A 14637-nucleotide genomic window follows, 5' to 3' on the forward strand; every position below is an offset into this window, starting at 1 on the left:
TTTAACATAAACATTAATGTGCAGTTAAGTGCAAAAAGGCTGTATGGTAAATACAGGGGTCATGGTCTTCATCTACAAGGCAAGTTAAAGCAGAGGCACATTACATGCAGTGCTAGATAGCACAGGAGCACACATGCTATCTGTCACCACATGTAATATGGTGCAAGCCCAGTTCTCAAATAAATACCTCACCATGCCATAGTGGTGCAGCTCACCCATACTATTTAAATTTTCCCACCCTATTGGAATCCTCCATCATACACAATCCAATCTCTGACATAAGCTAGTGACAAGACCTGACCGTCCCCAATCAACTTTCCCAAACCCCAATCAAAATCTCAGCCACTAGCAGAAATTCCCTGCCTCTACCACATAAACAGGGCCCCCTTTGACCTACCTTTCTCACTACCCACTTGACTCCCCACAGTTCTTACCTGGGAGTCTGACTTGCCATCATTTATTTATTGGGATTTATTACATGCCTTTATGAAGAGTTTTAGCCAATGCAGTGTATCGTAGGTACAGTTTAACATAAAACTTATAATTTTGTCAACAGCTTAATAGTAAAATAACCAAGAATAAACAAATACAATAAATGAAGTAAACTTGAAATAAGTAAATTGAAACCTAATAGAACTACCGTGAAACAGTATAAAAATGTACACACTTAACAGCACTGGAATTCAAATACCAGAGATATCATACAATATTAGCATAATACTAATGATATACCTAATAAGTATGCATTAGAACATTCAACTAACACAGATATGATGCTAAAGATTTTCTACAATACGGCTTATCATATAGCTGAGGGACCAAGAGCAGATATATGATGGGAACCAGATGCGTGGTACAGAGTCAGTTGGGATAATTTGATGGATAGTTATGTGTAGCCACTGGTGGTTCTGCTGCCACCTGCTCTCTAGCAGTAGAACTATAAGGCTACCACTAGGGTGAAACACCATTCCTGATAAGAACACAGAGCGAGAGAGAGTGTGTGTCTGTGTGTGGGGGTCACGTGATACATCTAACTTAGAAGGACGTGCAGCGATGAGGCTCCAGTATTCCCCAATATAAAATCATACATATCAGTGACACATGCAGGAGATAAGCTTTTCTTTTGACATCAATCGTGCCAGGAACAGATTGGCACCTTATCAGCTGAAGAGCAGAATCCGGGAGTGGGATAACACAGGATGCCACCAAAAACCACAAAAGTACCTCGTGACAAGGCAGGAAGCAGCCCCTCTAAAATGGTGGCAGCCTGCCTGTCTGACATTGCTGCCTGGATGTCTCAGCGCCATCTGAAACTAAACATGACCAAGACTGAGCTTCATATCTTTCCCCCTAAACCAACCTCTCCTCCTCCCCCATTCTCTATTTCTGTGGGTAACACTTTCATCCTTCCTGTCTCATCAGCTCGTAACCTTGGGGTCATCTTCGACTCTTCCCTCTCCTTTTCTGCACATATTCAGCAGACTGCTAAAACCTGTCGTTTCTTGCTCTATATCTCCAAAATTTGCCCTTTCCTTTCTGAGCACACTACCAGAACCCTCATCCAACAATCTTATCACCTCTCGCTTAGACTATTGCAACTTCATTCTCACTGGTCTCCCACTTAGTCATCTCTCTCCTCTTCAATCTGTTCAAAATTCTGCTACACAACTAATATTCCGCCAGTGTCATTATGCTCATATTAGCCCTCTCCTCAAGTCACTTCACTGGCTTCCTATCCGTTTCCGCATACAGTTCAAACTCCTCTTACTGACCTAGAAGTGCATTCACTCTGCAGCTCCTCAGTACCTCTCCACTCTCATCTCTCCCTATATTTCTCCCCAGGAACTCCGTTCACTGGGTAAATCTCTTATCTGCACCCTTCTCCTCCACTGCTAACTCCAGACTCTGTTTCTTTTATCTTGCTGCACCATATGCCTGGAATAGACTTCCTGAGCCGGTACGTCAAGCTCCATCTCTGGCCGTCTTCAAATCTAAGCTAAAAGCCCACCTTTTTGATGCTGCTTTTAACTCCTTATCCTTATTCACTTGCTCAGAACCCATATTTTAGCACCCTCACTTTAATATTCCCTTATCTCTTGTTTGTCCTGTTTGTCTGTACTAATTAGACTGTAAGCTCTGTCGAGCAGGGACTGTCTCTTCATGATCTAGTGTACAGCGCTGCGTACATCTAGTAGTGCTATAGAAATGATAAGTAGTAGTAGTAGGACTCTTCAGCAATGTTCACTGTCCCGGCAGGGGACTGGGTGTAGAAGATATCCCGCTCAGTGGCTGCAGCATTGGAGGATTGATTGACTAAATTACAATCTGCGGTGGAGGAGCTGAAAGAGTATTATGACATACATGGCCAGCGCCCGACTGAGGTTGAGCATCGAGTCTCAGAACAAGAAAACAGAGAGGCCCAGCTGACACACCAAGTAGCAGAGCTGAAGGTGACCTCTAAAACCCTCATGAAGCAGATTGAGGAGAAGGAAAATAGAAGCTGCCGGAAAAAACCTGCAAATTGTGGGATTATCGGAGAGCGTGAAGGATGCAGACCTCTACCACATTTTTAGCCACTGGATCCTGGAAAGATTGGGGCTTGAGCCCATGAGTGGATATTATTGCTGCGAGCTGGCATATCACATTTGAGAACGAGGGCTGGGAGAAAAAAAAAATTGCACGAGGTCTGTGATTGCTTGCTATATTAATTGGTGAGAGAAAGAAAAAATTTTCCAGGCTTACTGAGCAGGGGGGCCAGTGGAATATGAGGGAGTAAGAGTATTGCTCTTTAATGATTTCTTCAGCAAATTAGCAGTACAAAGAAAACTTATGTCACCATATTGCACTCTGCTCCATAAGAAAGCAGGCCAATTTGCGCTGGTGCATCCTGCAAGACTCTGTATCTGGCAGGATGGAAAATCCACTCTACTGCAGACAGTAGATGAGGCCAAGGTATTTGTCGAGTGACTTAACCACCCTACCTGAGGTAAATTCATCTCTGCTCACCCGTCTTGGCTATGCTCAAATTGAGTGGAGACTATGTTGAGTTCAAACTGGAAAAAAAAAGATTTTTCTCTCTATGGTTTTGGACTATATTTCTTTCTTTCACATCCCTTGTAGGAAACACATGCTGAGTAAGGGCACAGGTGGACAATCACGTGGTCGTGGTATTGTTGGTGAATGGTTCCCGGGTCTTTACTGAAGCGATTCTTGGGGGGGGGGGGGGGTTCTTCCTCTTCTCCTGTGCTGACTTCTATGTCATGCGGACAGAGACTCCTATTGTGTCTTTTACCAAAGGCGGCTTCTCTAGAGGGAAAGCCTTGCCTAAATCTGTGCCTTGTTCAACCATGCTTGCTCCTGTTTATCTGTGTTTAACCCAGCTGTTCCTTTTACTGAGGGGCTGACCTGGCGAAACATCTGGAGGAAGACCACCCTGTGTGACAGATTGCGCACGATGATCTCTATTTGGAGAGAGGCACTCAATATAGGGAACAGAGTGCATTTGATGCAAGGGGGATGGGGGAAGAGGGTGGACTGATGGCGATAGGATGTTTAGTGGGGATGACTTTTCTACATGGGTGATGTGTGCAGTGGCATCTGTGTGGTTTATGGATACGTGTGTGTGAATGGTATGAGACAGTTGCAAGTGGGGCTGGGAGATGTGTGAGAGAGGACCTGGTGAATACCACAGGATCTGCTACATATATTGGCTGGTGTCATAGGGTCTTGGTCACCTTGGATGTGCCTGCACGGAAAGTGATGTTTGCCTGGACAAGGGGGCCTAGCTTGGGGGGGGGGGGGGGGTCTCAGGGCGGTATTTATACGAGTAGGTCGAGTATAACATTTTGGTGTTATTGGTATGGCTAATTGGAAGCTGGTATTCTGAATGTGGCAGGTTTCAATTCCCCCATAAACCACACAAAGATGCTTGGATATCTAAATGCCAAGATTGCTTATATACAGGAAACTCACCTAACCTCTATGGACATGGAAAAGTGGGTGGGTGGGGGAGGTGTATTATTTGGTCTTTAACGGGTATCAGAGGGGGGTGGCAAACTTTCTCCATAAGCAGCTCCTTTTCCAGATCCACAAGCAAATTCAAGACAAGGAGGGATGTTTTATTATGCTGCTGGGAGAATTATAGGGGGGGGGGGGGGGTAAAACTCTTATTATATAATACTTATGTTCCCAATGTCTATAATCACAAGTTTTTCTCACAACTTTTGTACAGACTGGCAGGCTACCCAGATTATATGCTGATAGTGGGGGGAGATTTCAGTACCTCAGTGGACCCATCCATAGACTTCAAACCCTCAAAACAGCAGGGGAAGGAGCATGATACTAAGGGACTGAATTTTCTGATCCATCACCTAAGCCTCTTGGAATAGAACGTGAAGTCTCTATCAAATGGGTGATAAGTCACCAAGATTACCTCCATCATAACAGCACTCCGGATGTGGAACCAGTGGTCTTTTGGAACGCTTCTAAGGCGGTCTTGATGGGGCAGATCCTGGCATACAATACACATTAAAATCAGGAAAGGGATAAAGCCTTGCTAGAGTTAACCCAGAACTATTGTTCTTTACAGAAAGGGCATATAAGGACCATGGACCCAGTTAATCAAAGCCAACTTGGAGAACTCAAGAAGCAGATAGATACAATCCTGTACCAGAAGGCAGAACAAACTTTATACTTCGAGATATAAGCTTCACAGGTGTGGGGGGGCTTCGCACCGGGAAACTGTTGGCTAATTTAGTTAGACCTTTAAAAAAGAAGCAGGTGATTGCCTGTATTAACGACTCTTCAGGGCATGCATATGCACATGAACGTCAGATTGTGGAATTTATTTTATTTTACAAAACTCTGTATGGCAGGCGGGACCTAGATCAGGAGGCCTTACATAGGTTCTTTCAGAGTCTGGCAGTGCTGCTCTTGTGAACTGAGCAGCTTTAGGTCTTAAATGCTCTGCTCACCAAGGATGAGATCCTAGCAATTATCAAGCAACTGAAACTCACAAAAGCCCTCAGCCTGGATGGGTTAGGCCCCGAATATTATCGTATCTTGCAGGACCTAGTTGCAGGACTCTATGTGTAATGCCCTGGCCATAGATAACAGTTAAGTTGAGAAGAATGTAGCTCATGTTGTGCTCCTACTGAAGACTGGAAAGGATCCAGAGCAGGTGGGCTCCTATAGGTCTATATCAATTTTGAATATGATACAGACAAATTAGCACAGCGTCTTAACACTTATTTGCCTTCCTTGGTGCATCCAGATCAGGTGGGCTTTGTCTCAGGATGCTATGCTTCTATGAGTCTTTTGGTGGCAATTCATGACCATAGAGGGAAGGGGGAGCACAGTCACTATAGCAGGTTGTGACATGAGAAGGCTTTCAATAGCATATCGTGGGAGTATCTGTTCTGGGTCTTGGGATGGTATGGGTTGAATAGGAAGTTTGTTGACTGGATAAAGGCCCTATATACTAACCCTTTGGCCCAGCTGATGGTGAATGGAAGCCTTTCATCCTCCTTTGAATTATAGCAGAGAACCCGCCAGGAGTGCTCGATGACTCCTCTTCTGTTCCTTTTAGCTATAGAACCCCTGGCCATTAAAATACGATCGGAAGCTAACTAGCGTGGAATTAAAACTTGGGGGGGGGGGGGGGAGGAATGCAAAATCAGCTTGTTCATGGATGATATCTTATAATATTCAGAGCAAGCAAATAAACATCTTGATCTTGCATTGGCAATAGTTGCAGACTTTGGCCAGCTCTACAGGCTACAGGTTAACTGTGCTAAATTGGAGCTATTGTTGTTGGTGGGCGACCAGAAGGTTTCCTGGCAGCAGGCTCTTTTCATATCTCCCAAGGAGATATCTATGAGGTATCTGGGCATCTATCTGAACATGGACCCCCGGATACTTTATAGTACCAACATTAGCTGCCATCTTGAAACAATCACCAAACTCTGCCAGAAATGACAGGATCTCCCTCTTTCCTTGATGGGTCGGGTGGCAATGGTCAAGATGGTGATGGTACCTAAACATCTGTATGCTTTACAAACCATGCTGATTTGGCTATCCCACAGGGATGAATGTGAATTTAGATCGATTATCTCCAGATTTATTTGGAGGGGAAAATCCCCTAGAACAGGGATGGCTAAGTTGATACTGGACAAGCCACAGGGTGGGCTTAATGTCTCAGACATTTGGCTTTACAATGTGGTGGTTTTGTTACGCTGGGTGCATAAGGCAATCACCGGGGTAGCGAACGTTTTCCCTCCTGACTGGGTTCTTGGATGCAGTGCCCCCTTTGGGCTTATTAGTTTGCTCCATGGACAGGACAGCAGACACCCAGCACTCCAGCAAAAGGTTAGGTTTCCTGCACTGCTTTGCCGAGCTTGGAGGTGGTGGCGGACTAAGTGGACTGGAAGCCTCTCCTTTCCTCACTTGGGAGGGTAATGCAAACCTTCCAACTGGGTGGGGTCACTCTGTTTTTCCGAGACTGGGAGAATGGGGGGGGGGGGGGGTAAGTCCATCACTAGTGAGCTGGGGGATGGCTCATTTCCTTCATTCTCCCAGATACGGGCTCAGTGTGGCCATTCCCACAAACATTTCTTTTCCAACCTTCAAACCAGCCAATACTGGAAGACACTGACATGTCAGTATCGACTCGGATGGGACCTAGGGTCTTCAGACAGATTGCTTATTCAGACGCCAGCTTCCTCTAATAAGTTATCTTATTGGTATAAGCTTTTGAAGAGTAGTTTGCCCTTAGATAGGATGCATAAACTGAGGGCAAATTGGGAGAAAGATCTTGGTCAGACTTGCCTTGAACGACAATATTTATCATCCTTTGCCATGACGTCTGACTTTGTTAAAACTGTCCCATTGCAAGAAATACAATACAAAATTTTACATAGAGCGTACTTATCCAGAGAAAAGGGGGTGAGTTTTGGCTTGTGGGAGGATGGGACTTGCCTCAAATATAAACATGCCCCGAGAACACTGGTACAATCATTTTTGGAATGTGACTCCTTAGTTTTGTGGCGCCAAATTCTTGCGGTTCTGGCCACAATGCTCATGTGTACCCCTGAGTGGGACTATGGCTCTCTCTCTTTGGGACGATAGCTCTCTACCTTTGGGACTACAGGAGCCCCTGATAGCACAGGGCTTCACAACACCTCAAGAGACGCTTTTTTTTAAAAAATATTATTTTACTGGTTAAGAAGCTGATATTGTCTTACTGGGTATCAGACGAATCCCCGCCACTACGGCAATGGCTAGCTAACGTGCAAGAACATGCCTTCTTTGAAATTCATGCACATCAAAAAAAGTCAACAATGACAAAATGCTGTTACATAGCTCTGTGGCGTAGATTTTTAGACAGTTACACTGCACATATCATGCCTAACTGAACACTTTCTGGGTACACAGGGGCGGGGGACTGGGGGATGAGGGATTGTATGGGGTATGGAGTATGAATGCATATTGGTTTGTATGTGATGGTGTGTTTATGGATGGATTGGGTGTGTTGGTGTGGGGAATGATTGGTTTAGCCTATTCATTAATAAAAAGTCCAATGGCAGGGGCAAACACTTGTGAATAACATTTGATGTTCCCTTTAGAATGTAACTGGGGGAAATGCTCTTGTTGTTGCTTTTTACAGTTTGGTTCCATTGCTCTCCTTATTATATTGCTGCTGTTTATGAGGTTGAATGATTCTGTACCTGTTTATTGTCATAAAAAAACAAAACAAAAACAAGAAACCCAAATAGTAACAACATTCAATGCTACCAGTCCCAGGGCATGCAGTGGCTTCCCCATGTCTACCTCAATAACAGACTATGGATTTTTCCTCCAGGAACTTGTCCAAACCTTTTTTTAAAGCCAGATATGCTAACTGCTGTTACTACAATCCTCTGGCAAAGAGTTCTAGAATTTAACTATTTGCTGAGTGAAAAAATATTTCTGCCTATTTGTTTTGAAAGTATTTCCATGTAATTTAAATTGAGTGTCCCCTAGTCCAAGTAAAATATTGATTCATTTCTACTCGTTCTACACCACTCAGAATTTTGTAGATCACAATCATATTTTCTCTCAACTGTCTCTTTTCCAAGCTGAAGAAACCTAACCTCTTTAGCCTTTCCTCATATGAGAGGAGTTCCATTCCCTTTATCATTTTAGTGACTCTTCTTTGAATCTTTTCTAATTCCGCTATATCTTTTTTAAGATATGGTGACCAGAACCGAACGTAGAACTCAAAGTGAGGTTGTACTATGGAGCAATACAGAGGCAGAGAGGGACCGCTGCTGCTGGTGGCTGCAATTATGGGCACATCAGATCACCCTGTAGGTCTGGGGGGGGGGGGGGGGGGGCAGAGTGTCAGTGGTTGGGGGAGGACAGGATATGGGAGGGCCAGGATTATGTGCAGGGGGTTGGGATTTTTTTGCTAGAGTTGTGAGGTTTTGTATTTTGTGATAAAGTCACATTCAGGATAGTTGGGTTAAGGCAGTTTCAATCTGAAATACAAGTCCCAGAAGGCATGGCAAGCAAGGAGCCAGGGGGTGAGATGAAGAACCCGGACTGGACTCCTAGCTGCAATAGGGGAAGACATGGGTGTAAGCTGGCAGGATGTGTAGATTGGCTGCCACTAGGGGAAAAGAGAGATAGGAAACCCTGTGTGCAGGAGCTCATCATTAGTCTAATGCTCAACTCAGCTGGTATGGGTGTGGGGGAAGCTAATGGAAGGAGAATGATTGGTTGTGGTAGTAGAAGCCAGGGACTGATTAGGCAGGTGGGAAGGAGTCCCAGGAGAAAAGCAGAGAGAGAGAGAGAAGCAGTTGCAGGCTGAAAACCCTTGGGTAAGAGAGGTCCCTAAAGTACTGAAGCAGGCTGAAATTCCTTGGGCGTGAGGAAGTCCCAAAAGTATTTGCAGGCTGAAAATCCTTGAGTAAGGGAGGTCCCTAAAGTATTGAATTTATCAGTGAAGCTGATGCAGGGTGAAATCCCTTGGGTATGAGGAGTCCCTAAAGTATTGCACTCTCCTGAAGGTAAAGAGAGTAGAAGGTAGAAACTGCTGCTTGGTGATTTAACTGTGATGATGAACTGAAAGAACTGCTTCTATTTGGAATTGAACTACTGCTTATTGTGCACTGGATAAGGAGCCCAGACTGGAGCCGACTGTGAGCCTGTATTAAATCCTGGTATGTGCTGATAGCCTACTGCTTAAAGGGGACTATTTGCCACACACTTTCAGGTGGCTTTTATGTGCTTAAGATTGAAGGTGAATGCTGCTGTTGGAACTGTGTATCAGGTCTACTAGAAACCTGCATGGAATAAAGTCCTTAAGATTGAAGTTGCGGTTGGACATTGTTTTCTTGACTGTACCAGGAGCCTGTGGCTAGAGGAGATTGTTCTATCTTTGGCTGCACCTAGAGGTACCTGGTTACAATTTGGAAGGTAGAAGAAGTTGATTGGGTGGATGGAGGGGTCGATTGGTGACAGAAAAGTTGATGGGGGGTGTAAAGAAACTTGACTGGCGTGTCAGGTTGTTTTGTGGAGGTGTTGGGGAATTTGCTCGAGGGGTCAGACTGTACTGATCCCTGCTCTACCTGTTACAGTTGGCCATACCTCCACCCAACCATGTCACTCTCACAGAAGTTTTTTTTACCATAAGGGCTGCTTATTTAACATAGGAAACAGTAGTGCGGGTCTGCACTACTGCCTACCATGTGATAAACCAGTGTTAGCTGCTTTCCAAGAGTTTTATATTAAGGTAATAGGTAAAGTTATTCACTCCACTCAAGCTGCATTTATACTGGGTAGACTAATAACATGCATCTGTTTCATCAGTAATCTAGAGTAGCTAAGATCAAGATACATTCTGTCATTATCCTATCACTAGATGCTGAGAAGGCGTTTGACAGGGTGGAATGAAATTACTTGTTTTGAGTAATGAAATGGTTTGGAGCACTCATCAAGGGTGCCCATTATCCCCTTTTCTTTTCTATTTAGAACTTAAACCTTAATAGTTATATGAATGCTACCAATACACTGCAGCAGGACATGTTTATCCACTCCTACCCTAGCTAGATATTTAATCATTTCTCTGACCTCATGTGCAACTTTCTTTAAATCAATCACCTTACTTTCTAACTCTTCCTACTTTCTTACCTATCTATATGTTGCTTTACCCTTCACTATCAATTATAATGTTCTATTACGTATTATGTTAACATTGTAAATAGTATACCATGCCATACTTTGTATTGTTTTTGAATATTTTTACTGCTGTAATTGTCTATTGCTCGTTTGATTTATTCTTACTGTACACCGCCTTGAGTGAATTCCTTCAAAAAGGCAGTAAATAAATCCTAATAAATAAATATTGAAGGTATCAAAATTCAACATCTGGAGAATAAAGTATCAGCATATGCCAATATCTTTCTACTGCCTTTTTTTTATCGATAGATAACTTCTCAGGCTTTTCAGAATACAAAATTAATAACAAAACACCCCCCGTAAGTTTTACCACTTTCATGTGACAACAGAATTATTGACCATGTATAATCTGGTACGGTCAGCTCTTTCTTCTGCTGCTATTACCAATGTAATTTCTACATCACAGGATCTTGTAGACATTGCAAAAGATGTACAATGATGGATTCTCTCCTTCCAACTTATGCTAGTGCTGTGATCAACAAAATTGTACACTGTTGCATATCATATATAATTGAGGCTATACACATACTTCTGGAAAAAAGCACTGGCTACAAAGATCTTACCAATTATATGGAAATAACTACTACATTGATAATTATATTTAAGCTAGTAATGGCTTTGCTTTTATATGGTAATCAATGCAATTTAGACTAACAGAAGAATTAATTTTAACCAAAATCAATATGGCAAAATTAATTCCAGTAGACAGGACCTTGAGGTCTAATACCAACTCAGAGCCACTGAGGATTTCATCTAACCCTTTATTTACTAACTGCAAAAAATGGTGAAATCTTCCTTATCCAACCTATACCAATCTGAATGCATCTAAAAAAAACTGTGTGCACAACTATTTTAGTTCAAATCATGGTACAGAAAAGTAGCTGCTGCAGTTAGACTAATCCTATTTTACATTACATGAATATCTTGTATCACAAAATTGGCAAGGATGAGCTAAAAGTCATTATTCCAAATTCAACAAAAAGTAGCAACCATTTAAAAAACCCAGACCTTAATCAATACAGAAAATCTACTTACCTTTTCTATTAATTCATAACACTCTTCAAGTTTGAGTGCTCTGTTCTGTACAGAGGTTGAGGCTCGATTGTAATCATTCAGCCACTCTTGATAGATATTTTCTGAAATCTCCACAACAGCAAAACACAGTGTTCTTAAACCTACGAGTCAACATACAGCAGCAATAAATATGCACTGCCTGAGATTATAAACCTATTTATGGCTTTGGTAAGGACTTGGAGGAAGCAGCTTTAGTCTTGCCTTTACCAGGAGGATAAAAGAGAGATCAAAGAAGTTAAAAGGATAAAAATTAGAAAATAAAAGTTAAAAATAGTTAATTGACCAATTATCTGATTAACTGCCTCTCACTATAGACATACCAATGATGTAAAATATAACAATAAAACATCAAACAAGTTTCATTGAAAATATTCAATGTGGTATAACAATGTCAAGTGTGTGTGTGTGTGTGTATATATATATATTTTTTTTTGAATAATCAAAGTTGCTTTTGTTCTTAAGAGAATTCTACAGAAGCGTCAACTGCTTAGGACTGTTAACCCTGAATAGATTTAGTATAGGGCTTCATAATCCTGTCTGTTTAAGCCTTTACTTTTATTTTTCTGAGTAGTTTCTCCAATCAGTATCTTCGCCTCTTCCATATTGTGGATTTTAAAATTAGGGTGGTTGTATATTATGTACACTATTATTTCTTAGGTACAATAATTAGCAGTGTTGGGTTTACACATCACTATTCTTTCTTGTGTTAATCACCAAGTATTTACCAAGAATAGATATTTCCAATATTTATTATAAATTTGTATAAAATATATTTCTTCTTAACCTTATACAATAAATCTCATAACAAACCATATCCCTGTTTCACAATATCCATTTGCTTGCATAGGTCCTTATAACTGAAATCCTTCAAAATGATTCTATTGTTTTGTTATACAAACTAGTAACCAATAATGTTCTTGGTACACTTGACCATAAAACTTTGGCAATACAATGTTCATCACTCTATTGTCCACTCAGTCTTCCACGTTGTTTATGATTTTCAATTGTATTCCTTAATGATCTTCTCAATGCACTCCTACATATGTAAAGGATATATTGCCAAAGTCTTATGATCAAGTATACCAAGAACATTATTGGTTACTAGTTTGTATAACAAGACAATATAATCATTTTGAAGGATTTCAATTATAAGGGGCACTATTATTTCTTGCCAAGTGTTATATTAGTGTTATTGTGAACTTGAAATAAAATAAATAAAAGAAATAAAATAAAAACATCATACTATAGATAAAACAAACCCACACTCTTTACCAATCAAAAACATCGCTCAGAGGAGTAGAGCATGTGATGTCTTCAGTAGATGGCAGCATAGGAGTGTGTAGCACCTGAAACCCCCGTTAAATTGCTACATTTAGCTTTCTTCTGCCCTAAAACCTACCTTTTGGTGTTGTCAGAACAGGTCAGCAAGTATCTGTAGCTGATGGCTGGGAAGAAAAACCTCACAGATCTGAAGGCTTATACCTATTCAAATTTGGATGCAACTGAATGGGCCAAGTGAAATGGTGGCAATGAGTGAGGAGGCTGCATCAGGCAAACAGGCAGAGCACTTGGCAGAAGGGCACAGCCCCAATCAGCCAGCCTCATGGAAACGAAGGCCTGGATGGAAGAATTAAAGTCGGTGATCACTAGCATAAAGAAACATATACATGCTGACTTGGATAGGACGCATCATAAAACAGAGGATAAGGGGCAAATATCATGATTTTGAGGAACAAGTTATTTATCACAATACTGAAATGGAAGAACTGCGAAAAAAAAAAAAAACAACTATGCAGAAATGGAGAGTAGACAGGAGGACATTCTGTTAAATTGGAGGACAATGAAAACCAAACCCAAAGGAATGGTCAGAGTGCAGGGAATGCTGAAGGCTACCCAGGAGCAAAGTACTGCTGACTTGATGCAAAAAAATCTGCTATCAGTTTTTCTTGGCTGATAGGGTATAAGATGAGCTCCCCTGCATTGAGTTTGGGTAGGCACAATGTGTACTTGGACCTAAAACCTTTAAATCGGCCTAGGGACATAGTTACATGTTTTCTATGATTTCCAGTCACAGAATTGCTTGCTGCAAGCTACGAGGAAGATGGGACACATTCAGTGAGAAAAGCACATATGGAAATATTTAGACATTTCTGCCACCACATTTCAGAAACAAAGGGAATTTAGAGACACAGTCAGGTGCCCTAATGTTCATACTACCTGATAATAGATGGCACTACCCTTTGGGCTCTCCTCTGCAACGGCATATAACTTGCATAGGGTGACACCTCAAGAGGCCCACCAGATTCTAAGAGAAGCTAAGTTTCTCAGGGAACAAGACAGACAGACAAATAATAGAAGCGCAGTTCCCCGACCAATTACGGCACAGCAACACTGGCACAGAGTGGACCAGAGAGGAGGCCAGCTACACTGGGTGCTTGTAACTGGACTTGAGGGGCATGGAGTTTAGATCTTGCTGACGGAAGAAGAGCTCATTGATTCCTCAGCCCAGTATAAGAATACCTAATTTTAGTAAGTGCAGAGATTACTGGTTTCACTATACTAAGACAGACATGACACCGAAGTCAGGATAAAGAATCTGTTGTAGTTACTGGGAGGTAGAAGTAGGAGAGGTAACTAAGGGTAGGGAGATGAGGAGGAACTGGGGTGGGTACTTCCTCAAGGGGCCTGACAGTATGATGACAGGCTATACATGAGATCTTGGTTAAGTCAGTTCATCTTCCACTATCTCGAATGCAAACATTGGAGCCCTTTTACAAAGGTGTGCTAGTGTTTATAAAATGCGTTAAAAATAATGTTAGCGATGCTCAATATTTCTACGGGGGTGTCTCTAGCATTTAGAGTGCACTAAAACACTAGCACACCTTTGTAAAAGGACCCCTTAGATTTTAAGCACTCTTGGCACAATTAAATACTGACAGGCATATGAAGATTCTAGTACTTGCTACTTGGACTCACTTTTAAATGTTCTACATTTTAGTTACTCCAGTGAAACATACCTGATAAAATTCAAATGATTTGTATTATTTGCAATAGAGGATGGCCTCACTGAGTTTAGCTTGCTGCAAATACATTTAAGTACTTTGCAGTAAGACAGGTACCTATATAATCTTCAGTGGCAAACTTACCTTCAGTAGCAAACTGTTCTAGATGTTTTAAAGTAATTTCTTTATATTTTGAACTTTCAGCTAGACGTTCATAAATTACTGTGTCCTAGAAGGAAATAAAAGATCAAGTTATAGTCTATTTAAGCAATTAGAGGAAAAGCAGGTTTCTATTGATGCTTGTCATTTAAGGTCTGATTTGTTAAGCTTTTTTCCCCATAGA

At 41.7% G+C, this 14637-nt stretch overlaps 1 protein-coding gene across 1 annotated transcript in view; it reads right to left on the reverse strand.

Annotated features, from left to right (window-relative positions):
* ATP8A1 (ATPase phospholipid transporting 8A1) overlaps positions 1-14637 on the reverse strand; it is a 649985-nt gene that overhangs the window by 222271 nt on the left and 413077 nt on the right. Inside the window, 2 exon segments of the mRNA XM_030191344.1 lie at positions 11254-11393; positions 14439-14523. Coding sequence (XP_030047204.1) covers positions 11254-11393; positions 14439-14523 — 225 coding nt within the window.

The sequence above is a fragment of the Microcaecilia unicolor genome, chromosome 2 (assembly GCF_901765095.1).
Source record: "Microcaecilia unicolor chromosome 2, aMicUni1.1, whole genome shotgun sequence".
Lineage (NCBI taxonomy): Eukaryota > Metazoa > Chordata > Amphibia > Gymnophiona > Siphonopidae > Microcaecilia > Microcaecilia unicolor.